This window comes from Salvelinus alpinus, chromosome 35 (genome assembly GCF_045679555.1).
Source record: "Salvelinus alpinus chromosome 35, SLU_Salpinus.1, whole genome shotgun sequence".
NCBI classification, from domain to species: Eukaryota; Metazoa; Chordata; class Actinopteri; order Salmoniformes; family Salmonidae; genus Salvelinus; species Salvelinus alpinus.
In genome coordinates, this window is record NC_092120.1 from 17,976,012 (window position 1) to 18,002,432 (window position 26,421).

General features: G+C 44.1%; 1 protein-coding gene across 1 annotated transcript; it reads right to left on the reverse strand.

The window, feature by feature from the left end:
- Positions 1–714: 714 nt before the first annotated feature.
- Positions 715–24,782, reverse strand: LOC139564633 (serine/threonine-protein kinase 40). The gene is made up of 11 exons (XM_071384332.1): positions 24,568–24,782; positions 20,268–20,394; positions 19,833–19,918; positions 18,746–18,889; positions 17,501–17,731; positions 17,099–17,151; positions 9,090–9,205; positions 5,831–5,975; positions 5,258–5,377; positions 4,974–5,058; positions 715–1,336 (listed from the first exon to the last, which is right to left on the reverse strand). Exons 2-11 carry the CDS (start codon positions 20,383–20,385, stop codon positions 1,115–1,117), a joined length of 1,320 nt encoding a protein of 439 aa, XP_071240433.1. The 5' UTR covers positions 20,386–20,394; positions 24,568–24,782; the 3' UTR covers positions 715–1,114.
- Positions 24,783–26,421: the final 1,639 nt, after the last annotated feature.

The following is a 26,421-nucleotide window of genomic DNA, read 5'->3' on the forward strand; positions in this document are numbered from 1 at the left end:
AAAGATGCCAATTAGAACAGCAATAACGAGAGAGGATCAACCTTAAACATCTAATAAATGTCTAATAAAACATCCCCCGTCCAGCTCTTGGCGTCACAACCTCCAGGTATTTGACACTAGACACCTAAATGCAAAGAAAATGGTTCCACGGGGTGAGCGAAAGCAAGAAAACAATGCAATCGGCTAGACTTAGAAGTTGGCGTTTTGGCCACCCTTTGATAGTTAGCAACTTCAATGTAGAATAGATAGAAGGGTAAAATGCTACTTATTACTCATAAGGAAAAAAGCTTATTCATATTCCACATTCCAAACCTTTACGCATCAAAACATAGTAATGCTTTCTGTCTACGGTGACAACACTACCTCGACAATTCCTTGTTTTTTGAGAATGGTGGACATGGTGAAAAATGTATACATGGAAAAAAATAAAAAAAATAAAGATTGAGAGGTAGATTTGAAGCCGTAGTTTAGAGACAGGACTAGTCCAGATCATTTTGGTTATGAGGAAACTAAAGAGAGTGGAGCGGGCGGGCGCGTGAGTGACGTCCATGATCAAGTGATCCCAGTTTGGAGAGTTGAGGGAGGTTAGAGGAAGGTTGCTACATGGTTCTTTTGGCCCTGTATTGCTCAGGGTTTTCAAGAAGAAATTGGGGTAGGTAGGAGGGCGATGGCCAGGTCTCAGCAGAGGGAAACAATGGGGGAGCTTTTCATGTCCAAACACACAACCGTGTCTGGTATCCCCCTGGCCTGTAAGACTCCATATGTGCCCATTGCTGGCTGAGAGAACCGTGTGTTTAAGATCAGTGGTGGGGGGTCAGTGGGAGCCTTTGGTTCAGATCTTCAGATTCTCCAGCCTTGCCATTCCTGTGCACACTGCCAACACCAAGACTTGAAGTGTGAAAACTATGAGAGGTTGTCAGGTGAGTGATTAGTTCTGGTGCCCCCTCCCCCCATGTCTGTTCCCACACCACCTAACTCACCACAGCTAGGGGCCTCTACTCAAGGGAGGGTCGTGCTGGGGCTAAGCTCCCACAGATATTCTCAGTTTTAGGGTACCTTCCCAACCCAACCCTTGTGTCCCTCACTCCACTTGTCAAGGCGATGAATGAAGGGGCTACTTCCGGAGAAAGCGCTGGGCCAGGATGGCGGCGTCCAGAGGGCTGACGGGCGTGGCATCGTGGCCCAGGCGCCGCACGGGCGGGATGGCGCCGAACTGGCGCTTGGTGAGGAAGCTGGCCTTGGCCTCATGAATAGTGTTCTTCTCCTCGGCCAGAAGCAGCTGCTGGCGCATGTAGTTCTCAAACTCGTACTGTGACGACTCCTCTGTCATTTTCACCTGGGATAGAGAGACAGAGATGCTTATTAGTTAGTTACACACTAGGTCGTGTTCATCAGGGCAGTGATTTTCAAACCTCTTCTCAGTGACCCCCAGACATTTTACAATTTTGTTATTGATTAGTTGACTCAAGTGTACTAGATCTGGTATAGCTCAAATACATGGAACATCTAGAGGTCCCTGAGGAAAGGTTTGAAAACCCCTGCATTAGGGCACATCATGGAAAATGTCTTAAAACATTTTGCAACAGAAAACTGAGCATTTTTTATTGGACCAGGTCTACCAAGTCCACATAGTCCCTTCCCAGTTTGTTCATTTTCTGTTTGGTGCCTACTGAACACGACCCTGCTGTTACACATAGATACTGTTACACAATGAACACAAGTTAGAGAGCCTGGTTAATGATCAAGAGATCAGCATCCTTGTCAAAACAGAGCTGATGAACCTACGTCACCAAGCTCATCGACGGGGCTGTAGCAGAGCAGGTTGAGAGCTTCCAGATCACCAACAAACTAACAATTTGCATCCTGTAGCTCTAACTCAAACGTTTTGGGACACTAAAGTCCATGGAGAATAAGAGCAGCTCCGCTCAGCTGCCCACTGCACTGAGGCTAGGTAACACCGTCACCACCAATAAATCCACGATAATCGAGAATTTCAATAAGCATTTCTCTAAAGCTGGCCATGCTTTCCTCCTGGCTACAACCCCGGCCAACAGCCCCACACCCCTCACTGCAACTTGCCCAAGCCTCCCCAGCTTCTCCTTCACCCAAATCCAGAGAGCAGATGTTCTGAAAGAGCTGCAAAACCTGGACTTGTACAAATCAGCTGGGCTAGACAATCTGGACCCTCTTTCTAAAATTATCCACCGCCAACCCCTATTACCAGTCTGTTCAACCTTTCTTTCGTATCGTACAAGATCCCTAAAAATTGGAAAACTGCCGCGGTCATCCCCCTCTTCAAAAGGGGGTGACACTCGACCCAAACTGTTATAGACCTATATCCATCCTGCCCTGCCTTTCTAAAGTCTTCGAAAGCCAAGTTAATAAACAGATCACTGACCATTTCGAATCCCACCGTACCTTCTCCGCTGTGGAATCCGGTTTCCGAGCTGGTCACGGTGCACCTCAGCCATGCTCAAGGTACTAAACGATATCATAACCGCTATCGATAAAAGAGTACTGTGCAGCCGTGTTCATTGACATGGCCAACGCTTTCGACTGTCAATCACCGTATTCTTATCGGCAGACTCAACAGCCTTGGTTTCTCAAACGGCTGCCTCGCCTGGTTCACCAACTACTTCTCAGATAGAGTTCAGGGTGTCAAATCGGAGGGCCTGTTGCCCGGACCTCTGGCAGTCTCTATGGGGGTACCACAGGGTTCAATTCTCGGGCCGACTATTCTCTGTATATATTAACGATGTCGCTCTTTCTGCGGGTGATTCCCTGATCCACCTCTACGCAGACGACACCATTCTGTATACATCTGGCCCTTCTTTGGACACTGTTAACAAACCTCCAAACGAGTTTCAATGCCATACAACACTCTTTCCGTGGTCTCCAACTGCTCTTAAATGCTAGTAAAACCAAATGCATGCTTTTCAACCGTTCGCTGCCCGCACCCGCCCGCCCGACTAGCATCACTACTCTGGACGGTTCTGACTTAGGTATTTGTAGTTGTCCACATATTCTAGGTGTCTGGCTGTAAACTCTCCTTCCAGACTCATATTAAACATCTCCAATCCAAAATTAAATCTAGAATCAGCTTCCTATTTCGCAACAAAGCCTCCTTCACTCACGCCGCCAAACATACCCTCGTAAAACTGACTATCCTACCGATCCTCGACTTCGGCGATGTCATTTACAAAAAAGCTTCCAATACTCTACTCAGCAAACTGGATGCAGTCTATCACAGTGCCATCCGTTTGGCCCTCGCTACATATTCGTCGCCAGATCCACTGGCTCCAGGTCATTTATAAGTCTTTGCTAGGTAAAGCTCCGCCTTAACTCAACTCACTGGTCACGATATCAACACCCACCCGTAGCACGTGCTCCAGCAGGTATCTCTCACTGGTCGTCCCCAAAGCCAACAACTCCTTTGGCCGCCTTTCCTTACAGTTCTTTGCTGCCAATGACTGGAACGAATTGCAAAAATCGCAGAAGCTGGAGACTTATATTTCCCTCACTAACTTTAAACATCAGCTATCTGATCACTGCAGCTGTACATAACCCATCTGTAAATAGCCCACCCAATCTACCTACCTCATCCCCATATTGTTTTTATTTACTTTTCTGCTGTTTTGCACACCAGTATTTCTACTTGCACATCATCTGCTCATCTATCACTCCGGTGTTAATTTGCTAAACTGTAATTACTTCGCTACTATGGCCTATTTATTGCCTTACCTCACGCCATTTACACACACTGTATATAGACTTTCTTTTTTTCCCTATTGTGTTATTGACTGTACGCTTGTTTATTCCATGTGTAACTCTGTTGTTGTTTGTGTCGTACTGCTTTGCTTTATCTTGGCCAGGTCGCAGATGTAAATGAGAACTTGTTCTCAACTAGCCGACCTGGTTAAATAAAGGTAAAAAATATAATTAAAGGGTCCAAGCACACCGAGACAGTCGTGAAGCGGGCACGACAAATCCAATTCCCCCTCAGGAGACTGAAAAGATCTGGCATGGGTCCTCAGATCCTCAAGAGGTTCTACAGCTGCACCATCGAGAGCATCCTGACTGGCTGTATCGCTGCCTGGCACGGAAACTGCCTCCAACTCCAAGGCACTACAGAGTAGCGCGTATGGCCCAGTACATCATTGGGGCCAAGCTTCCTGCCATCCAGGACCTCTATACCAGGGGGTGTCAGAGGAAGGACCTAAAAATTGTCAAAGACTCCAGCCACCCTAGTCATAGACTGTTCTCTCTGCTGCCGCATGGCAAGCGGTACCAGAGCGCCAAGTCTAGGTCCAAGAGGCTTCTAAACAGCTTCTACCCCCCCAACCCATAAGCCTCCTGAACATCTAATCAAATGGCTACCCAGACTATATGTATTGCCTGCCCCGCCTTTTTAACCCCTGCTACTGTTATTATCTATGCAGTCACTTTAATAACTCTACCTACATGTACATTACCTCGACTAACCAGGGCCCCCGCACATTGACTCTGTACTGGTACCCCCTGTATATAGCCTCGCTATTGTTATTTTACTTCTGCTCTTTAATTTGTTAATTTTATTTCTTATTCTTATCATTTACTTTAACTGCATTGTTGGTTAGCATTGCTTGTAAGTAAGCATTTCACTGTAAGGGACCTGTTGTAGTCGGCACATATAATAAATCAAGTTTGGATTTGATTATACAGCTTTATAACTGAGAATTATGTCAAGCTATACTTGAAAACACTTTTGTATTTCTTACAACACCTTTAGATTTAAGAAGATTGGATTCAAATGTAATGAAAGTGCTAGCCTCATGGTGGCGCAGTGAGAACATCAAACACCAAGGCACCAGTCAATAAGAGAGGAGCATTTGGCTGTGTTCCCCAGAAGGCTTTGGGTGAGCTGAAGTTCTGAGGATTAGCCATGTGCTAATGCTAAAGGAGGATCAAGGGGTTGTTGGCCACAGGGATCTCACCTCCTGGAGATGCTCTGTGTGGCTGACCTGGTCATCGATGTCCGGTACAACCTGAAGAGGTCCGGTCAAAGAGGATACTGACTGCCTGCAAAGCGCACACACAAGTTTATCGACAGAGCAAGGGTTGACTGATGATTCTATTAATGCCACCAAGTTACACATCTTGATGGGATTAAAGATGATATTCTCACACCAGATGAGAATGCATTGTTGTTATGCACTTTTTAAACCACATCGGGCAATATTTACAGTTCTCTCCCTGTCCACCAAAGGGCGTGACTCACCATGAGGCAATAATGCCGCTGAGAGACTCCAGGACCTCGGCGGCGGTCAGCCTCTGCTGGGGGTCCAGCACCAGCAGCTTCCGTATAAGACACACAGTGTTCTCCGACACACGCCCGTCCCTGAGGAGAGAGAGGGAGGAAAGGGAAGAAGGACAGAGGGGGAATGGTTATATTTATGGCCGTCAACACCAGAAGGAGAAACTGTTGCATAATACCTAGGAGGAACCAATAAGAGAACGGTCCTCCATAGCTCAGTTGGTATAGTATAGCGTTTGCAAAGCCAGGATAGTGGGTTCGATTCCCAGGACCACCTGTATGTAAAATGCATGCATGACTAAGTCACTTCGGATAAAAGCATCTGCTAAACAGCATACATTACTATTAGTTCTAATAGTGTGTGGCTCAGAACTTAATTGATATTGGCAGACTTGCACCAAGTCCTTGAGTAGACCAACTGTCATGATATGCATCATTGTAGCAACTCTGTATGGGGTGCATGGAGTAATAATGCTTGTGTGGTTTGGTATGGGATGTGTGGTACTGTATTGGTGGGGGGGTTGTATGTTGACCTACTCTGGGATGGAGTACTCTGCAGCCTTGATCTTGCGGAATAGCTCCTGAGGTATGCTGTCGTAGAAGGGGAACTGGCCGTAGAGCATGGTGAACAGCACCACGCCAAGGGCCCACATGTCACTGGGCTTACCGTGGTACGGCCGGCCTGCAAAGGAAGACAATAGATTCATTTTTAAAAAAATTCACAAACTAGGTTTCAATACAAATGGCGACAGATTCTCATGCGAATCTTACATACATTTATTTTTATTTTTTTTAATAAATTAAAAGCATTTAAAAAAGAATGTGAATTTTCCCACCAAAGATGCGTTTCCATCAACAGTGGATGACGGATCACCACCTCAAGCTGAACCTCGGCAAGACGGAGCTGCTCTTCCTCCCGGGGAAGGACTGCCCGTTCCATGATCTCGCCATCACGGTTGACAACTCCATTGTGTCCTCTTCCCAGAGTGCTAAGAACCTTGGCGTGATCCTGGACAACACCCTGTCGTTCTCAACTAACATCAAGGCGGTGACCCGTTCCTGTAGGTTCATGCTCTACAACATTCGCAGAGTACGACCCTGCCTCACGCAGGAAGCGGCGCAGGTCCTAATCCAGGCACTTGTCATCTCCCGTCTGGATTACTGCAACTCGCTGTTGGCTGGGCTCCCTGCCTGTGCCATTAAACCCCTACAACTCATCCAGAACGCCGCAGCCCGTCTGGTGTTCAACTTTCCCAAGTTCTCTCACGTCACCCCGCTCCTCCGCTCTCTCCACTGGCTTCCAGTTGAAGCTCGCATCCGCTACAAGACCATGGTGCTTGCCTACGGAGCTGTGAGGGGAACGGCACCTCCGTACCTTCAGGCTCTGATCAGGCCCTACACCCAAACAAGGGCACTGCGTTCATCCACCTCTGGCCTGCTCGCCTCCCTACCTCTGAGGAAGTACAGTTCCCGCTCAGCCCAGTCAAAACTGTTCGCTGCTCTGGCACCCCAATGGTGGAACAAACTCCCTCACGACGCCAGGTCAGCGGAGTCAATCACCACCTTCCTGAGACACCTGAAACCCCACCTCTTTAAGGAATACCTAGGATAGGATAAAGTAATCCTTCTAACCCCCCCCCCCCCCCTTAAAAGAGTTAGATGCACTATTGTAAAGTGGTTGTTCCACTGGATATCATAAGGTGAATGCACCAATTTGTAAGTCGCTCTGGATAAGAGCGTCTGCTAAATGACTTAAATGTAATGTAATGTAAATGTAAACAGGACTTGTTACAGATAAAAGGCTGTAAGTGATGACGTAGTGCACATAAAAATACCTTTTGCAGTTAAATACACATGTACCGAATAAAAAAAAAGAAGAAATACTGGCATGGGCACTCCAGCCAACATTGCTATCTGAGCGCTGTTGGCTAGAGAGCACGTATAGCCTACATGAGGTTATCGTTATGGGCAACAAAAAAAAAAGTCAAACGGCAGCCAAGCATCGACTATCCATCCTGTCACCAGAATAAGACCCTTGATATTTATTGGAAAGCAGCATCAAGCTCATCACTACGCACTTTCACCACTCTGTGAAGTGCATCATTTATTTCATCTGTAGTCTAATAACCTGCATGCTTTTGTGACAAGTCATAGTGGGAAGACCACACGTCTTCGCCTGACTCCAAGTTTTCGATACGACGTTATTATATTCATTTGAGCATAAAAGCATTTCCACCAGCATCTCACTGACAAAAAGCTGAAATGTTTCGTCGACATTTTGAAAGTTCCCCAAAAAACATTTGTTGACAATACGAAAGTTTACCGTTTCCATTATGCCTGTCATTACATTTTGTATCCAACATATACTCGCATGAAAAGTTGATGGAAAACGGGTTCATGTTACGACATTTTGCAACTGAGAACATGACGCTTCTTTAAAAACATGTTTTGCATATACGCTTCCACATCATGTACGTACATGCACCAGTACAATCACACTATCGAATCTTAATTCAACCACAAACATTGTTTGTCGTTACTCTTCAACCCACTGTCCTCCTCCAGAACCACCCACAATATCTCATTAAATCAACCTCAGAATGAATGATTAACCAATTGGACACAGAAGAAGACAATGTGACTCGACACTCTCCAACTGCAGCTCTAGACTCATCTTTCCAAGAAATTCCCAACCGCAATCCCATTTGGCAATACCATACCTCCATTATGCTTAAACCTATCAAACAGTAAAGGCACGAGGAGTCAGAAGACAGTGATGTATGGGAGAACAAATGAGCATGGTGCTCTTCTTTACGACCAGAGGCAAGTGTTGTTATAAAGAGGTGGTCGGCAGTTGCTTGCTTCCCTCCCTCCGCCCATGGGGCAATAATGGTAATGCATTTGACACACACACATGGGGGGAGGGGTTGGGAGTAGTTTCCCTCTCGGTGAGTCATCAGTGTGACTCACCGGAGCTCAGTTTCATTGTTCTGTCTTCAACTTGTCATGTTCCGCTCATATATGCCTGGGTTCTGTTTTAAATGGAGAGAGGGGAAGAAGACACCATCCAAATCTGCTCGTTTCACACGTTTCCCCACCAATCGTGTCTAGACTGAAGGGCTGAGAATACTTTAAAACTGTGTGCACGAAGTGCGTGCACAAACTACCGAGTGATGGAATATTGTGTGCCGTCTCTGCAGCAAGTGATTAAACTAATAGCAAAATGTAGCACAGTACACGTTTGCAATAAACCCAAACAAAATCACCACCACATACCCTAACACGTAGCTTATCACGAGAGAACATCATGCAACTGAGATGATCAAGTCAATAAATGAAGAAAAGAAAATACCTTGAGAGATTTTCAGCCTTCACTAATGTTCCAAGTTTGCAAAATAGGCTATCGGTGTTGCCTAATAAACCGGAAATATCCAACGCAACAGTGGCCTGCCAAACATTACGCAAGCCTCCTGACTGACTCGCAGTTTCCCAGCTCGACCCAGATTAAACTAGGCTGACCCTTCCTTTCAACAGAACAGTAAAAGATATAACAGGAGCTTATCAGTCAAACCCCCACCAACACATTTCACAAATAACATGTGAGTTACCCTTGGAAATCAATAGGCCTACATGATTTGCATCCACTTGTTACATAAAGTAAGCATGGAGATATGGAAGTTTCAATTGAACTGTTATGTGATTGTGTTTGGCATAGGTCAGTAGCATTTGTGACAGACAGAGAACTTCCTTCTCCTTTCCCCTCTCATGCCATCTGTGTGTGTGCATGTCCTCTCACCACTCAGTACGTCAGGGCTGATGTAGGCTGGACTTCCTCGCTGGTCCTTCAGCAGGTCGTCCTCACTCACCAGGTGCTTGCCCAGACAGAAGTTGGTGATGGTAATCCGGTGGGTCCTAGGGTACACAGAGAGACACCAACACACACACACACACACACCAGGGTCATACTCAGTAGATACAAAAATGGAAGAAAACTGTCAGAAACTGTGTGAAAGAAATGCAGCACAGTATGCCCTAATGAATATGACCCAAGGAAACTGTACTCCACTTCCTGACTGTAAAAGTTTGCCTCGTCATGACAAAAAAAGTGTTTGGTAGGCCTGTGAGATACACGATGCTTCATGAAACTAAATCGATGCAGACTGACGTGGGAGGCGTAGTTCACTCACTGCTTAATTTGACTGCAGCACATTTAACTGTGCAAAGCATTAGACTCCTTAGCATTTCAAAAAAGAAAAGAAACCAGAAGTAGTTTCAAAAAAACACAAGACTATACGATCACAACCAGCAGTTGAAGGGACAACTCCAAACCAGGAGGACAGTGATATCTAGAGACAGGGTAAACTCCAGACAGTCTGGCGCTCAAGCCCCGTTGCTAGGGACATCATATTGGTTTCTGTAGAAACATAGGCCTATCAGATGTTTGCATGAGTCATCGTAGATAAACAGTGTGTGTGTGTGTGTGTGTGTGGGGGGGGGGGGGTATGCAGGGTTTAATGGTAGGCCTTCGTACAGTAGAGAGAAACATGCAGAGAGAAAGAGGAAATAATAAAGGCTGCACTTTGACAAACATGTGATTCAACCTGTGGTTTGGGCTAATTACCTCGATGACTAATCCTGCATGGAATTGAATTGACGAATGTGTATGCAAAGCACATAAGGAAAAGTGCACACACAAGCTTAAGTCCACCCACGCAACACATGCACAGGCTACACAAATCACAACTGCAATTTAGCGCCTTAGTCCACTCAAGTTCACCTTCTCACCCACATCCCCTTTCTCCAAGGACCGAGGTCAATGCAGCTTCCCCTATGCGCTCTCACTTTCACACTGTATGCGTTTCACATTCTGCTCACACAAAACAGAAGGCCACATTTAGGCTAAGGTTAATTCCTGTGAAAACATGCTTGCTAAAAATGCCACATTGTAAAAAAACATTTTTGAAGATGAAACAATTCTGTCTTGACAGTCTACCATCTGAGGAGGCTGTTCAAAATTTGCGCGCATGAGTTGTCTATAATGCAGTAGCCTTTTGAACTTCACAATGACAGGAAGCTGCGCTTGAAGGGCTCTAGATAAAAAGCTGCTTTATGAAGGGGGCCTTTCTTTCGCCTGCATGCATCACACAACTGCGGTTGCTATTCTTACTCCGTATCCTCTCACCATGAAAGAGATAGCATGATCGCCTCGTGAGAGGGACCCTTAGGACTGGGTTGACCAGAAGAACCACACCGTCTCCGCTTTCTGGTCATGTGACCCCAGGAGACAGGAAACCAGAAACCTCCACATCCCTTGTGACTCCCCCCCCCCGTCCTGCCCAAAATAACCAGACTGATGGGAAAGGGGTTGAACATGGCATCCTCTGGCTCTACATGAACCTCAAATAGCACAAAAAATGTTTTTACTAAAAAAAAATTACCAATTTCAGCAGGAGTGTCCCTCAAATTGATGCTAGATGTAATTGAGATTTAATTTTCAAAAAAACATTAGAACAGTGTGATGAGGTCAAGGATTTCCCTCAAACATTTTGGGATTTACCTGTGCATGACTAGTGTCCCATCAAAAACAATTTACAATATAAAAAAAGGTCAACTTTGCTTTCCAGTTTTAAACAGATGGACTACTTTTTCACTTATTTGTGAACCCCGCACCAGCCAAACCCTTTTTAAATTTGATTTGCGATGTTCATTTCCAGCATAAGCAAACTCCTGACAATGATACAGCACACTGAGCTTTGCAGGACAGGGAGAAGTTGGTGAAGGGAAGATTGTACAGGTGTAAACTAATCTTCAGCTCAGTCAGTGGGAATATATGCAGAGGCTGATGTCACCGTCAGTGGCAGCTGACAGAAGCATGATGACAAACAAGCACCTCACAGTCTAAAGACTGTGCAGAGACAGGCGAGAGAGACGGATTACCTGACAAGGAGGCTCAAGTCTAGTTTGCAATCAACCAAACCTAAAGTACACCCTCAACGTTAAGGTTCATTTAAGAATTACTAGCCTACAAACACCAGCTATTTAAAACAACTTGCAGGCAAAATGCAATAAGCCTCATTTCCGTGGATTAATGACATTAACCATGATGGAAACAGGAAATGCAGGTACCTTTATTATTGTCGGCAAGCAATGTTTGTCAAATTACATGCGAAATAACCGTGTAAACGCCTTTATGCACAAATAGTTATATAATAGCAATCATATCGAAGTAAACTTGGATTCATGCGATGATAGGCCCACACAACATAGCCTACCACTAGGACTGTGAAAAGCATGGAGTTTATTAGACAGATTAAATAAGTTATGAACTTCACCGGGTGGTGAAAGTGCACAGTGATCGAAGGTCAAATAAGGGGTGCTTACATTTGTCCTGTTTCACATGAACAAGTGTCTGGTGTAAAATGGTTTGTTGCATACCCTAAATCTGGGAGAGGCCGTTCTCCATCCATCTCTCCCCCATACTTTATGCATGCACATTCAGCGAGGACAAATGAAACCACGGAGAGCAAAGGCGAATGCCAAAAAAGGAAGACAATGAGAGGGAATGGAAGAAAGGAATCATGAGAAAACAGAAAGGAGTAAAGAGCAAAGAGTTTGTGAAAAAAAAAAAAGCTTCTGACAGAGCAGAGCGAGGGAGGGAGGGAAAGTAAATAGAGTGCTGAGTGTGTGTGTGTGTGTGTGAGAGAGAGAGAGACATGTGTGTCCATGGTGAGTCAGCCCTGAGCTATGGAGGGCCTTTGGCAGGCCTCTCCTTTTGTCTCCAGCTGGGACAAAGTGTTCTACTCGTCTGCTCTGTTCCGTGCAGCAGCCCCACCGGGCCACAACAAAACACTTTGTTTCATCACCACTACGGCTGCCGAATGGTGCTCACTAGGGATGCGCGATTAATCTACTAATCTACTATCTAAAATTGCAATACTGACATCCACAATATCTATATCGCAAGAGGCTGCGATATCGTTCTAGATTCACTATAGATGGGTTAGCTGACAACGTCAGGAAAACGATGTGCGCGATTCCATGGTGCAGAAGTCAGCGCGTTGTTGAGATTCTGCATGGCCAAATTTTGCTAGAAAGAATTGACAAGAAACTGCCATGTGGGGAATCATAAGTGGAACGTTTCATCTTATTGATACAATGCCTTGTTTTGAAGTGTTGACTGATTTCATGTCAATGCTAATAAGGCAAAAATTCACAAGCTAGCTAACCAATAACTAACAATGTATTTGAGAGACAAGTGCTCATTGTGCAAAATGTACACTACCGTTCAAAAGTTGGGTCACTTAGAAATGTCCTTGTTTTTGAAAGAAAAGCACATTTGTTGTCCATTAAAATAACATCAAATTTATCAGAAATAGAGTGCAGACATTGTTAATGTTGTAAATGACTATTGTAGCTGGAAATAGCAGATGTTTAATGTAATATCTACATAGGCATACAGAGGCCCAATATCAGCAACCATCAGACCTCTGTTCCAATGGCACGTCGTGTTTGATAATCTAAGTTGATCATTTTAAAAGGCTAGTTAATCATTCGAAAACCCTTTTGCAATTATGTTAGCACAGCTGAAAACTATTGTTCTGATTAAAGAAGCAATAAAACTAGCCATCTTTAGACTAGTTGAGTGTCTGGAACATGAGCATTTGTGGGTTCGATTACAAGCTCAAAATGACCAGAAACAAAGAACTTTCTTCTGAAACTCAGTCTATTATTGTTCTGAGAAATGAAGGCTATACCATGCGAGAAATTGCCAAGAAACTGAAGATCTCATACAACGCTGTGTACTACTCCCTTCACAGAACAGCACAAACTGGCTCTAACCAGACTAGAAAGTGGGAGGCCCCGGTGAGCAATTGAGCAAGAGGACAAGTACATTAGAGTTTATTTATTTATTTTATTTTACCGTTATTTTACCAGGTAAGTTGACTGAGAACACGTTCTCATTTGCAGCAACGACCTGGGGAATAGTTACAGGGGAGAGGAGGGGGATGAATGAGCCAATTGTAAACTGGGGATTATTAGGTGACCGTGATGGTTGAGGGCCAGATTGGGAATTTAGCCAGGACACCGGGGTTAACACCCCTACTCTTACGATAAGTGCCATGGGATCTTTAATGACCTCAGAGAGTCAGGACACCCGTTTAACGTCCCATCCGAAAGACGGCACCCTACACAGAGCAGTGTCCCCAATCACTGCCCTGGGGCATTGGGATCTTTGTTTAGACCAGAGGAAAGAGTGCCTCCTACTGGCCCTCCAACACCACTTCCAGCAGCACCTGGTTAGAGTGACTAGTTTAAGAAACAGATGGGCACTAGTATTTAGATATGAATGTGTATGCATGAATGAAACTCATTCAGACCCATGAATATGCCACTTTCCCGTTGTTTAACCCTCCTGTTGTGTTGCGGGTCAATTTTACCAATTTCTACTTTTGAGTTGCCTGAAATACTAATTAACCTCTTTCTCCATGAAATTCAATGACTTTTCTCATTTAGGGTCATGGACCTAACTTCAAAATGTGCATACACTGATGTGTTGGGGAATGTCTGTGCAGATTTTGTATACAAACAAAATGTGGGTCATTTTGACCCGGAGGCTTTCATATGTATCGATATTCACACAGGTCCAAAATAAACAAAGTGTCTTTGATGGATTCTGCCTTGACTGGTTCTGGTTGCACTATAATTATGTTTGGGTGAAAAGGAGTTGCCCAAACTTCTCAGTGCGAGAGCAGCAGATCTGACAGAGACAGTCAAAAATGAGCTCCAAAAGATTCAGTCAATGAAGCCTCATCACAAATTCTGAACTGCGAAATAGAAGAGGTTTCAGCGATTGGATCATCAACAGCATTGTCCTCTTGATTGTGAATTTTTCTTTGGTGAAGACGATTCAGAGGAGTCTGCCATACCATCCCCTCCATCAGATGAGAGCGCATGCAACAACCATCATCCAGAGAAGAGAGGACATGAAGTCTAAAGACAGTAATATAGAATGGTCACTGTCACCACAACAAAGGTAGACTGTCAGCTTCCAACGTAATCAAAATTGTTCCAGGGCCTACACGATTTGCTCTGCCCCTCTCGCCAAGACAGTAAAACCAATCACACTCACAAACAAGCAAACAGAAAATGCTTGTTTGTGAGTGATATTTTCAACAAATAGTTCTTAAAATATAGTTTTTGAAATCAAATGTTCTTGTATTTCTTTCTGAAAGATCTGACAAGACAAAATAAAGTTGTCTTTTTTTACTTGGTTCTTTGAATGTCTTGTGTGTTTAAACTGTGCGGGTCAATCTGACCCATACCACAATGGACAATTTTTTTCAGAAAAGCACAAGGTTTAATTATCTTGTTTGCTAGCTAGACAGCTGCATACAGGTAAGTTATAGCTAGCTAGCTAAGATGGCCAGTTGCATTCTGTAGTTAACGTTGATTGCTGATGTGCAAAGCCAGGACAATAATATGTTTATCAGTTTGTTATGTTTAACTAGCTTGCTAACGAAAATAGCCACTGTGGAGCAAGCTAATCAAACCCCAAGTTAAGTGACAGGCACAGATTAAATGGCTAAATAGCTAGCCATCGACATGTTCAACTAGTTGACTAGCTAGATTAATACTAGCCTTGTTTAGAATCCGAGAGTGAAATAGTTACACACTCGTCTCTAACATGTAGGCTCAGCATTCCCGAACAGTCCCATTAAAAGTCAGAATATTACAAACTTAATTTCAATTTAGGGACATCGGTGGACAACCAGTAATCTATGTCAGAGGTAATTTGATACAAAATATCAACAGGGAAGTGTTATCAACCCAACCTTTAGTACACTGGTCTGTATTTCCAGTTGTTATTTTCAATACTGATGCAATTCGCACATGACAAACACTTGAAAAATATGGCCATGCCTAACTAAACGGCAAACACTTCCAGCTGATTGCGAGGAAACGTGTGTCAGACGACTACATTTCGGTTACATTCGGCTATTGTTAATACAAGCGACAAACTACCGGCACCGCAAAGAGTCAGGTAAACATCACTATCCTGTGGACACCCCATCTCTACCTCCCATCAACAGCAAGTACAACCGGTAAAGTGGAAATATCATTTCAGTCAACATACTGGCTTGTAGAAAATATTGCATTGTTTTTTAGAGTGACTTCTGTCAGACAATTTTTTTTCTCTCAATGGAGTAACCATGGCATTTAGGCAAGATGAATACCATGTACATCTAGCCTGCTGGTAATGATGAAGTTAAACGTTTGCTAATTATTAGCTAGTTATCTTGTAATGTCTGCATTGCCATTGTTTGGCTGGATACAGGTTGAGTGTATACAGGGCATTTTAGTAACAGGCAATAACAAGCTATAGGAGATTAATTCACACATTTTCTTTACCTATTTTTCTGGAATTTGTCTTTCAGCATGAACCTACTCTCCCCACAAGTGTAAGGAGATGAACAAACACTTTTTCTTGGTACTTGAGCTTATTGCTTGTGGTTCAAAGAATGTTATTGCTGGTATGCAAGGTTTTAATGCCATGTCTATTTTTGTCTGCCTTTCTCCTTCACAGCTTAAATTGTCTGGAGCCTGGTGTTCTGGCCAAGGACCTTTCACACTGATGGAACTTGCTATCAGCTGCTGCGCAACGATGATGTCCTTCCTCCCAGAGATGAGCAAGCATCCATTGGATTGGACACAACCCAGAAAACATATTTGAGAAGATCAGGACTATTGCAATGAAAAAGGCCATGGACATTACATGCCCTGCTCCAAAGGGCAAGACAGAAATACGTTCAGTTTGTTCATATCATAACCTGAACCAAAGTCACTCAAAGGATATCATGATAAAAGCCTAGGTGGTGTTTTACCTACACCCTTGTGTTAAGTTTCTCATTTTAGGCTACTACCTTTGGCACTTGGAAGTTAAACTATTTTAATCTTGAAACATTTTCAGTTCTTTAAGAGATGGTTGGGTCTAAGGCTTAACGGTGTAAACAAAGAGCAACATTGTAGTTCTTCAATGTGAAAGGTTCTTTATTATACAACAATAGGCAATTTAATACTGTTAATGGTTTGCCTAATGGGTGAACTTGGTGAGATATGTACAGCGAAATCATTTTGGTGAAAGTATTCCTTTTCTAAATATACGTTTCGCAAGGATTAATGTGGAGCACGTGTGAAAAATCGCAGCTAAATGTTTGAATGCCCCTTTCTCTTAAATGGGATAAGTTTATTAACTTCTAAAAGCAGCATTACTTCCCCATGTTTTCTCCAACTACAGTGTATGATGTACCATTTTGAAGCTCTGAGTCTGTACTTTTACCCAACGGAAGAAAAAAAACACAACTTCAAATTTTGGAACATAGGACTGAAAAGAGATTTTGTGGGGGGGGGCATTATGGATAAGGAGCTGGCTGAATTCTGCAGGGCCCATCAGATTCACGGCAGCACAGCACTGTGACCTGATGTGCACCCGAGCCAGAGTTCCAACCATGTGCAGTTCCACCCCCCCCCTCTCTCCTAGAGAGCGCAGAGGGCACGTTCTTCACTCTCTTTTTCTCACTAGGTTCCTATCATTGCCTTCCAAAACCCGACCACAGGGAATGATTCACTGACTCGTACGAGAGAGAAAGAGGGGTGAAGGGGGACTGGGCTGGGAGATCTGTCTCTTCCTTGAGGTTTCAAGGACTTGACCCTGCTCGGGTTGAAGGCCAGTTGCACAACGTACACACACTGGATGGGGCCTCTCGCATGGCTGAACCAAATATGAAAGCGTGACTGAGTCCTTACCGTTTGTTCAGCACCATGTTTCCAAGCTTCAGGTCTCGGTGCACAATGTTTTTCTGCAGGGTGAGAGAGGTAGAGACGGATTAGATTTGTCACCGTCAGACGGTTGTTGAATGAAGCACTGGAACAAAAGCAACTCAAGTCAATGCTGTTACTGCTCTATAGGAGCGGTTTAGCTTGGACGACTCATCGGAGGGGCGAAACAGCCTAAATTGTTCGAAACAGCCTAAATCCAAACAGCTACATTGTAGTCGGACTGAGTTGAATCACTGAATCTACAAATCGCCTCGCATTCCAAATAATTAGGCATACGTATTGTGATCATGATTAGAGATTCCGCGCCTCGTCTTCCTCAAATAGGTCCTCTTAGAAAGGTGCTGTACGTGTTTTGTTGGTTGGACTCACCTTGTGCAGGGCCTCCACCACGCGCACCACGTCGTAGAAGATGACGATGGCCTCGCGCTCGCTCAGCCGCTTCTCCTTGATGACGTAGTGCTGCAGGTTGATGAGGTCCGCAGTCTTGTCGCTGAAGTCGTGCGCACAGAGGCAGTCCAGCACCAGGCAGATCCGCTTCTTCATCCGGCGTACCTTGCCATTGTTGGCCTCCGGGTCCTCCACAATCTCGTACGCCCGGTCCTAAAGTGGACAGGGGAGAGACCGTATCCTTTATCTGTGCGCGTTACGATCTGTTGGTATGGGTAGTGTTCAGTAAGCACAAACAAAAGGCCACAAAACAGAATTAAATGTGCTTGTCCAATAAAACCTTTTGCTACGTGTGCCCTAAACAATACAACTCTGGGGCATCTCTTTAGAAGCATGTAAGAAGGAACATAAATTCGGACAAAAGACATGACAATTGAACGGCTTCCATTGCCGAGTGAAATTGCAGTCTGACGATGAGCTATGAGAGAGAGAACAGTGGAGGAGATGACAGGGCTCAGTGATCTGTGCACAACCATCCCATATCCAATGTGAATAGGACACATTCACCTCTACTGAGCCTGGGGGGGGGGGGTTTGAGATGAATAACCTCATGTCGAGCCACCGTCCCCAGCTGATCCCCATTGGTATTGGTTTGTCCAGATTTAGATGGCTGGGCCTCAAGGCTTTCCTGAGACAAATCATTATTAACTGGCCCTCTTGGAGACGGAACTATAATAAACCAATCAATAGCGTTGTAGCCTTGAATGAATCATGCCGCACGGCTCAATGTAGCTATTCTAGGAAGAGCGCGTCGAGGAGGAGGAATAGGGTTGTGAAAGAGAGAGGCGGCAGAGGGAACAATAACAAAGTTATAAAGAAATGGGAAGGGCTGAGTCACTGTGTGAGTGGTCGACTGGGAAAGTGATGGCTTGAAGAAAAAGGTGCTTCAATATTTCTATGGAAGTGTCTCTAAGCTCAACTGGACTGGGACTGTGCAGTGTGGTTGGTAGGTAGGGGGCTTGAATATAATGTTTTTCCCTGAAGGGGTGTCTTTGGGAGGCTGGTAGAAAACTATGCAAGTCTCTCATCAGAAAGAATAATGTACAATCACAGTAATTCAGTACAGGTCTGTGAAGTTCTCATCATTGAAAGACATTACAAAGGGCTGCAGCACCAAGCGATGTACCTGAAAGTTTGTGACGCACCAAGTAAACTCCTGCTATTTACCTGGAACAGGCCATGGTGGTGCACCACTCCGTCCTGGTTATGGAGCAGCGAGAGAAGGGAGTACTCGGTGTGCAGCAGCATCTTCCCCTGCCTCTCCTCCTGGGTCTCTGTGGCCGCGTCTGCCCGCTCCTCCAGCGTCAGGATCTACAACAGAAAGCAGCAGCAAGGTTGTGTTCATTTGGCACCAAAAAGTAGAAAACTGACTTAAACAGGCAGGGCCGACCTAGATTTCTCCAATAAGAAAGTTAGTTTTTTTGTTTCCCATTGTGAAACATCTTGCTACGGTGTCACCTAATGAATTCGAACCAGAGGTCACGAGCACAGACGCTCTGGGACTGGGAAGAAATCCCTGAACCACATGGAGTCGTCACCCCTACAACAATGCCTAAAGATGTACCATAACAGCTGACGCCAGCAGCTGATCTAGGCCTTGGGAAAGAATTTAGGAAGATGGGGGAGGTTGAGAGCCAGAGGGGACAAAACAGGCCTGCATATTTGGCACATCAAATCAAATTGTATTTGTCACACGCGCCGAATACAACAGGTGTAGACCTTACAGTGAAATGCTTACTTACAAGCCCTTGACCAACAATGCAGTTTTCAGAAAAGAAGTATTGACCAAAATAAAACAATGTTTTTTCATGCTGGTTTCATTTTATCCTTCGCAAAAACATGTCCCTACATGCTACGGTCAACACACTCAGGAGACACTGAAGGGGGGGGGGGGGGGGGGGGAGACTTTGCACGGGGGCTTAGCAGTGGGACCGAGGCAGGGTGCCACCTTTTCGCTCTTCCTCCACCTACAAACACCTTGAGTGTAAAACAGATTATTGGATTGCCCCAATAAACAAATTGCCTCTACAGTTTGTCTTCCGCCTAAGCAAGCGCAGGCTGCTGCACTGAAATAGGGCCGTAAAGGAATAACTGAACACTAACAAAGACGTCTGTTTTGGAAGGTCAAAGTTCAAAAGGCTATTGGGACACTGTAGCTAACTAGCTATTGTTTGAAGAGACTCATTAATCTCCATCGAACAGTGAAATTAGATCATTCAAAAGAAACAGATAGTGAGAGAGTGTATCCACTCACTTTTAGCTGGTAGAAGTCATCCGTCCCATCCTTCCTGGCCAGACACTGCACTATGCTTGGCACGGGCGAGTTCCCCAAACGAGGCCCTGTAAGGAAGAAGTGGCAACAGCTGCATGACCAAAAGGTAAGGAGAGTGTGTGGCCTAATGCAAACCATTAGGAGGCATGCAAACTTCAACACCCCTAACATAATCTAGCAGACAGCAGAAGCCTTATGCTAACATTTCACAACATTTACAGTACACATTTCCTGAAAAGATTGAAGAAACTCTGCGGAATAGATTCTGAGCCATCTACCCAAAGTCAAATTCTTCACATTCTTGCCTCAAGCTAACTGAATCCCCCCCCCACCTCTTTCCTAGTTTCCTGGGCAAACACACAGTTGTAAGAGGCCAACGTTACCCCTTTTTGCCCCTGAGTAAACCCCATCGCTTACCCAGGATGAAGGGACCTGCCCTCTTCGCGTTGCTTCCAGCGATTCCAGGACAGAGGAGCTTGTTGGCCCTGCCTGAAGTCTCCCCGGCCCCCCTCTCCAAAGAGCGCCGCTTAGACATGCTAGAGCTCTGCAGGAAGAACACAGCAACAAAAAGCTAATCGGATAACATCAGATCAAGATAGGCATGTTAAGTGGTGTAGGACAGAAATGTGACCACAAGGTAGCAAAACTCTCAAACTAACTGATACAGTCTTGGTGTTATTCCAGGCCACTAGCAAAATAACCATATTGAGTTGCATAATTAAACGGCTAAGATTCTGACAAATTCTACCAACGTGTCATACAGTAGAAAATTCTCAATAATACCTGAAACTGCATGACTATACATGGGGTCTCTCCGAAAGTTCGAGACTAGACTAATGCAGCAGACTGTCCGTCTTGTGGTATGAGAGAGGAGAGGGTTTAACCCCTCCCAACCACTTTAGAAAACCCTTCCCACAAGTTTACCAACACCGTGTGAATGGCTAGCCATTATAGGGTCATTCAGATGTTGTCTCTGGTGAGAAAGATGACACCTCAGCTTTAATCCTCAATGTGGCATGCAAACTAAACATCCATGTGCTCACATTGAATGACAAATGCCTTGATGCAGAACGCAGAACGCAGTAGAATGACTGCAACATCAAATCCTGCAAGGGTGAAATATGTATTAGGCTAGGCTGAATGCCATTTTGTGCATACATGCTTTTTCATGCTGGTTTCATTTTATCCTTCGCAATTACTTTCTGGAAATCCTGCAGCGGCTTTAAGGACCTCTATCAGAAAGGAAGGCCCGGAAAATCGTTCAAGACTCCAGCCACTGTTCGCTCTGCTTCCACATGGCAAGTGGTACCGGTGCATCAAAGCTGACATAAACAGGCTCCTGAACAGCTTCTATACCCAAGCCATAAGACTGCTAAATAGCTAACAGAATGGCTACAAGGACTGACTTTGAGTTGACCCTTTTATTTTTTACACTGTCTATGCACTCACAGGACTCTCCAACACACACATTCATACTGAAGCCACACACATGCACTCATCATTTATGCTGCTGCTACTCTGTTAATCATATATCCTGATGCCTAATCACCTTACCCCTATACATATCTAACTATCACTCCAGTATCCCTGCACATTGTAAATATGGTTTTGGAACTGACTGTGTGCGTATACATTTACATTTAACTGACTGGCTTATTTACAATGACGGCCCCTGGGGAACAGTGGGTTAACTGCCTTGTTCAGAGGCAAAACGACAGATTTTTACATTGTCAGCTTGGGGATTCGATCCAGCAACCTTTCGATTACAGGCCAAAAGATCTAACCACTAGGCTACCTGCCGCCCCATATATAGTTTCTACCTTTGTGTTCTTATTTCTGTTATTTTTAGTACTACATTGATTACTGCATTGTTGGGTTTACAGCTAGCAAGAAAGGCATTTCACTGTATTAGTGCACGCGACATTAAAACTTGAAAACTCAATCTGCACTGGTTTGTGATTCTCTAAATCTGTGGTGAGTTATAACCATTGACAGTAAAATGCTACGACTTCCTCTCAGAAGACAGTTTCCCATAAAAAGGTTGGGCTCATTGCTTTTTTCATGACCGAAAAATAAATAGCAACCCTACCGTTTCCGATAAGGAAGTGAAGGCACATGTCAGGGGAACCTGTGTGTGATATCTACTTACAGTAACATGCCAACCTTTATAAAAACCTATGGTATTCTATCTTTGAGAGGTATATGCTTTGTTTGCTGCCTGCTGATAAGGAGTCCCTAAGCGATGAAACGCGCTCTGGTTCCCATAACAGAACCAACTGGAGGAGAGTGAATCACTTGGTTCAGTCGCCCCAGGGTTACCATGGACTAGGCGTTTGTCAGAAATGCTAAAAATGTCAGAGGGATGACACCAATAAGAGTGTAAACTGAAACATGTCCCAGGGTGTAAAAAGAGGACATCGTTTCAGAGCGAAAACAACGTGAGAATTTCTGTAGTGAAACTGCAGCACAAAGATGGTAGGTCAATGTGCCTAAAGACAGCATTGTGGTGACCGTAGATCTTTAGTGGACACATGCCAGTACAAGCTCAACCCTACTAGAGACGTTCCAGAGAGAGATGATTCGGGCTGATAAAAGTGGGAACAGAGGGCAATAACAACGCATTTGAATAACCTGCATGAGAGTAGATGTTGGAAACTGACACACACCCAAAACATGCAAAGCATACATTACAGGCAACACTAGTCAAAATGCTCACACATTAGCCAACACAGCAAACCCACAGAAAACAAGACATCTTTCCATTTTGAAACTGTTCCACCATGGGCCACACAGTTTGGCTCTGGTGAGGACAGGACAGTTTGCAGAAGTCAGCGGGCCTACACAAATTCTCACTTCTATGAGGATTTTTTCAAATCTCAAACAGCAGACAGTGTCAAAATCATGTCTCTCGCCTGTCTGTCGCCATCTCAACCAGTAATCAATCACCCAGGGAGCCTTATGAACAGTTCTTTTCATAGTCAAATGTGCAACTGCTGGAGAGCAGCATACTCAATTACCATACTATTTATTTACACACGTTATCTAAACTAAATGTTAGCCATTGCAATTTGCAAAGATGGAATAGTACACAGGGTATGCTGCTAAAATGACTGTCCAACAAGATAACTATTACAAACAGCACCTGTCGGGTCTGATTCAGATTTCTACAAGAGCACTGTACTGCCCTAAAACCATGTGACAAAACAATTACCTTTCTGTAATGCATGCACCTTAGGCTTGCCTGAAATGGGCAGCTCACAACTTGACTTCAGATTAGTTTGGCATTTGATGAATGTAAGCAAATTACCAATAGTTCAAGAACCAAAGGTCAAACCACCCGAGGAAAGCACAATGATTGGCAAGAATAACTTCAGTGCAATGGCATGCTAAGATGCAGTCTTATCTGATGATGACTGTACTGAGAGAGATTAGGAACATAGCCTACTGAATCATATCAGACAAAAGGCACCAGAGAGACAATATCCCACGCCATCCACGGGAACATGCGCTCTTTAAATAGAGCTAGAGAGCGCACACACACGGCCGCGATAGGTGACCGGAGATCCACCCACGTCCTATTATAGCGGCATGAATCATGCATTCCACAGTGTTCTGTTGCAAAACAAAATAATTAGCTAAAAGCACTAGTTAAAGGAGCCAACCCTAAATAAATCTTACAGAACCAAATATCATTTTTACACATTCATACCTGGAACCTAGGCTATATCCTGATAAATAATAGTCCAAGCTACCACAATGTTGTCAGAGGAGAGGATTTTTAGGTTGCACTAGTCAATCACCCTCTAAATATATATTGGACATCATGATAAAGATGCCCATTACGAGCTAGCTAGGTTTTTTGATGTACCTGGATGAAAGCTCAGCCTTCAGCGCTCTGGTTACCTACCATCTTGCAGCTGGCCTATTGTTACATTTTGAATGCCCTTAGCCATACAAGGTCACCAAAAATAACTAGAGAGAGGAATGACGACAGAATGTTGCAAGGTGGTGTTAGTTGCAACATTGTATCAGGCTATCATGTAAGACAAATGAAAAAGAACACGCATCGCAGGGATGCAATCCTGCAAGTGTAGTGTACACGACCCCTTTTGACTCCTACAACAGACACTAGTGCCGACAATCACCATTTGTCCTCAAGCCTTTGAGCCATCCCGATCTTATGTCATGACATGAGTAAAATCTAACTAGATACCATTTATAGTACCGACTGAACGACAACCCAGAAGCGTTTCCAAACGAAACGAGCCCCACGCCCAAACGCAATGTTGTAGCAAAATAAGTTTGTAAATGAATAGGAATTAGTAAAACACCGCGCATGTACGGTGTGTGGGAACAGTGGGTATGTTAATTACAAAACAATGTACGATAATCGGCGTCATTAAAGCTATGCTAGGTAACGTTAGCTAAATCTGATACGTTCCATTTGTTACGAACAACCCAAAGCTAGCGCGAACTACAACAATACACGCCGTTCACACATAGGAACAACCCCAATGACAAATATGCATGGTATTTGTGGAAATACATTTGTTCAGTTTCAATTTACCCATTGTCTGCTAAACAACACATTGCGCAGATTGGGGAGGCCATTTAAACAAAGTACATGCTAGCTAGGTACTACTAACGTTACTACCGCTAGAGCAAACTCGTTCGCCACCTCGCTCACTCAGGTCTTTTTTCTTTATCAACAACTTACCTCGAGCTGAAAACGCCGAGGAAAGTCTGTGTTGTATTGCTACAGCATGAACATTTCTTTAAACGTATTTGTTCGGTGCATACGCAGTTGGTCACCCCCAACGAAAGGAGACCGTATATGGAGGGTTGATATCGCGCTATGTTTGTTTTAGCCACTATTACCGAAATGACCACTCAGCAACAGCTTCCATTCGTCAGCTTTCTGATCGCATCTTTCCATAGCAGCGCCACCTGACAACGGAAATGACGCAAATTGAATGACTGACAGACTTGCTCAGCCAATAAAAATAAAAAGATAATTTGATTTAGTAATTTTGTCTAGCAGATGCAGCTGATTGATTAAGAATTTGATGAAATGTGTTTAATAATAGGACTAGGAATGACATAACGTTGAGCAGAGGTGCAGTGCCCAACTATGTGTCCAATTCAATTCGATATAGTTTCAAAATGCACACATGATTTTACAACACTGTTATACAAAGATGAAAAAGTAAAATATGAGCTTGGAGGAAAATATTGCATCCATTCAACTAGTCGGTGGCAACAAAAAGTCCAGCATTACACTCCATTCTCATGCTGTGATAGCTTTGTGCTTTAGTAAAATTCTAACATTATATCCTTGATTGCTAACAATTCCTCCATTCACGAGAAAGGATCTAGCAAGTGAGAGGAAAGCCGCTTGAGAATGAAATTGGCTACAATAACTTTATACTCCTTGCATTATCCTCATCTCAGATGGATAACAGGCTTTTGGTTTAACTCCCAAACATATCTACACCTTCATTCTAATGCATGCCTATCTTACATATCGTACATATTGTACGAGATCATTTGAATATTATACAGTTATACATACAGTACGTGTATTTGATTGATTAGCAATCTTATAAGCATAAATGAAAGGTGTAGATTCACTCTGAAAAAAGAATAGTTCCATGTGTCTGAAATGTGCTCCCTTTCCTCCCTTACCTGTTATGCTGACTAACATGTCTTTTGGCCCCAAAAAATGAATCATTCTACAAGCAGACCAAATTTAGCATCCCTCTTATGGAACAATAATCCCACCCCCACCTACTAGTTTCAATCCAGTGGGTAGGTATAGGGGGATATAAAGGGCACAAAGTGATTTGGGCTGCACTAGTCATCCTGTGTTGACTCATCACACTGTATGCCCCTGGCCACATGAAATACTTGTCAGCCTGTGTGGTTAACATTGTTACAGCCCACAGCTTTTGATGAGGAAACTGTGAATCATACCTCAAGAGAGTGTAGAGGTACAGAGGGACATACAATATAATTCTAAAGTGTTCTATTTAATTCTGTGGGAAGTGACCCAGCCTTGTAAGAGTCATCAATTTGCATCCGTGGATATGGCACATTCCCTCTTTACATGCTTTAATTCAAACACGAAACATGGTGGATGATTGGTTTCGGAATATAATGTATCTTTTTGTTGGTTTGTTTGTTCTTTAACCCTTGTTTAAGAAAATAAGCAGACTGAGAATTCTCCTTTACGGGAACAACCTGGAGATGAGTAGCAGAGGAGGGGATGTGCTCCAGTGACTTTGTTTTCCAAATAAACCATGCACTTGGGTAAGGCGCTGGTCTGACATCTCTCTCTCTCTCCAGCAGACTGTTAGGAAGGCCTCACCTGAATCCTCCACCACAGGTCCATTCAGCACAGCCATGTCTCAGCATGTTTTGACTGCTTGGTATGCACTGATCTTGTGTCTGTGTGTGTGTGTGTGAGAGTGAGTGAAAGAGAGAATGTGTGGGTGCGTGGTTGACTGGGGGAGAGGGTACTTCAGAGACATGCCCAGACTATCTGGTTCTCTTTGACTTGATTTGAGGAGGC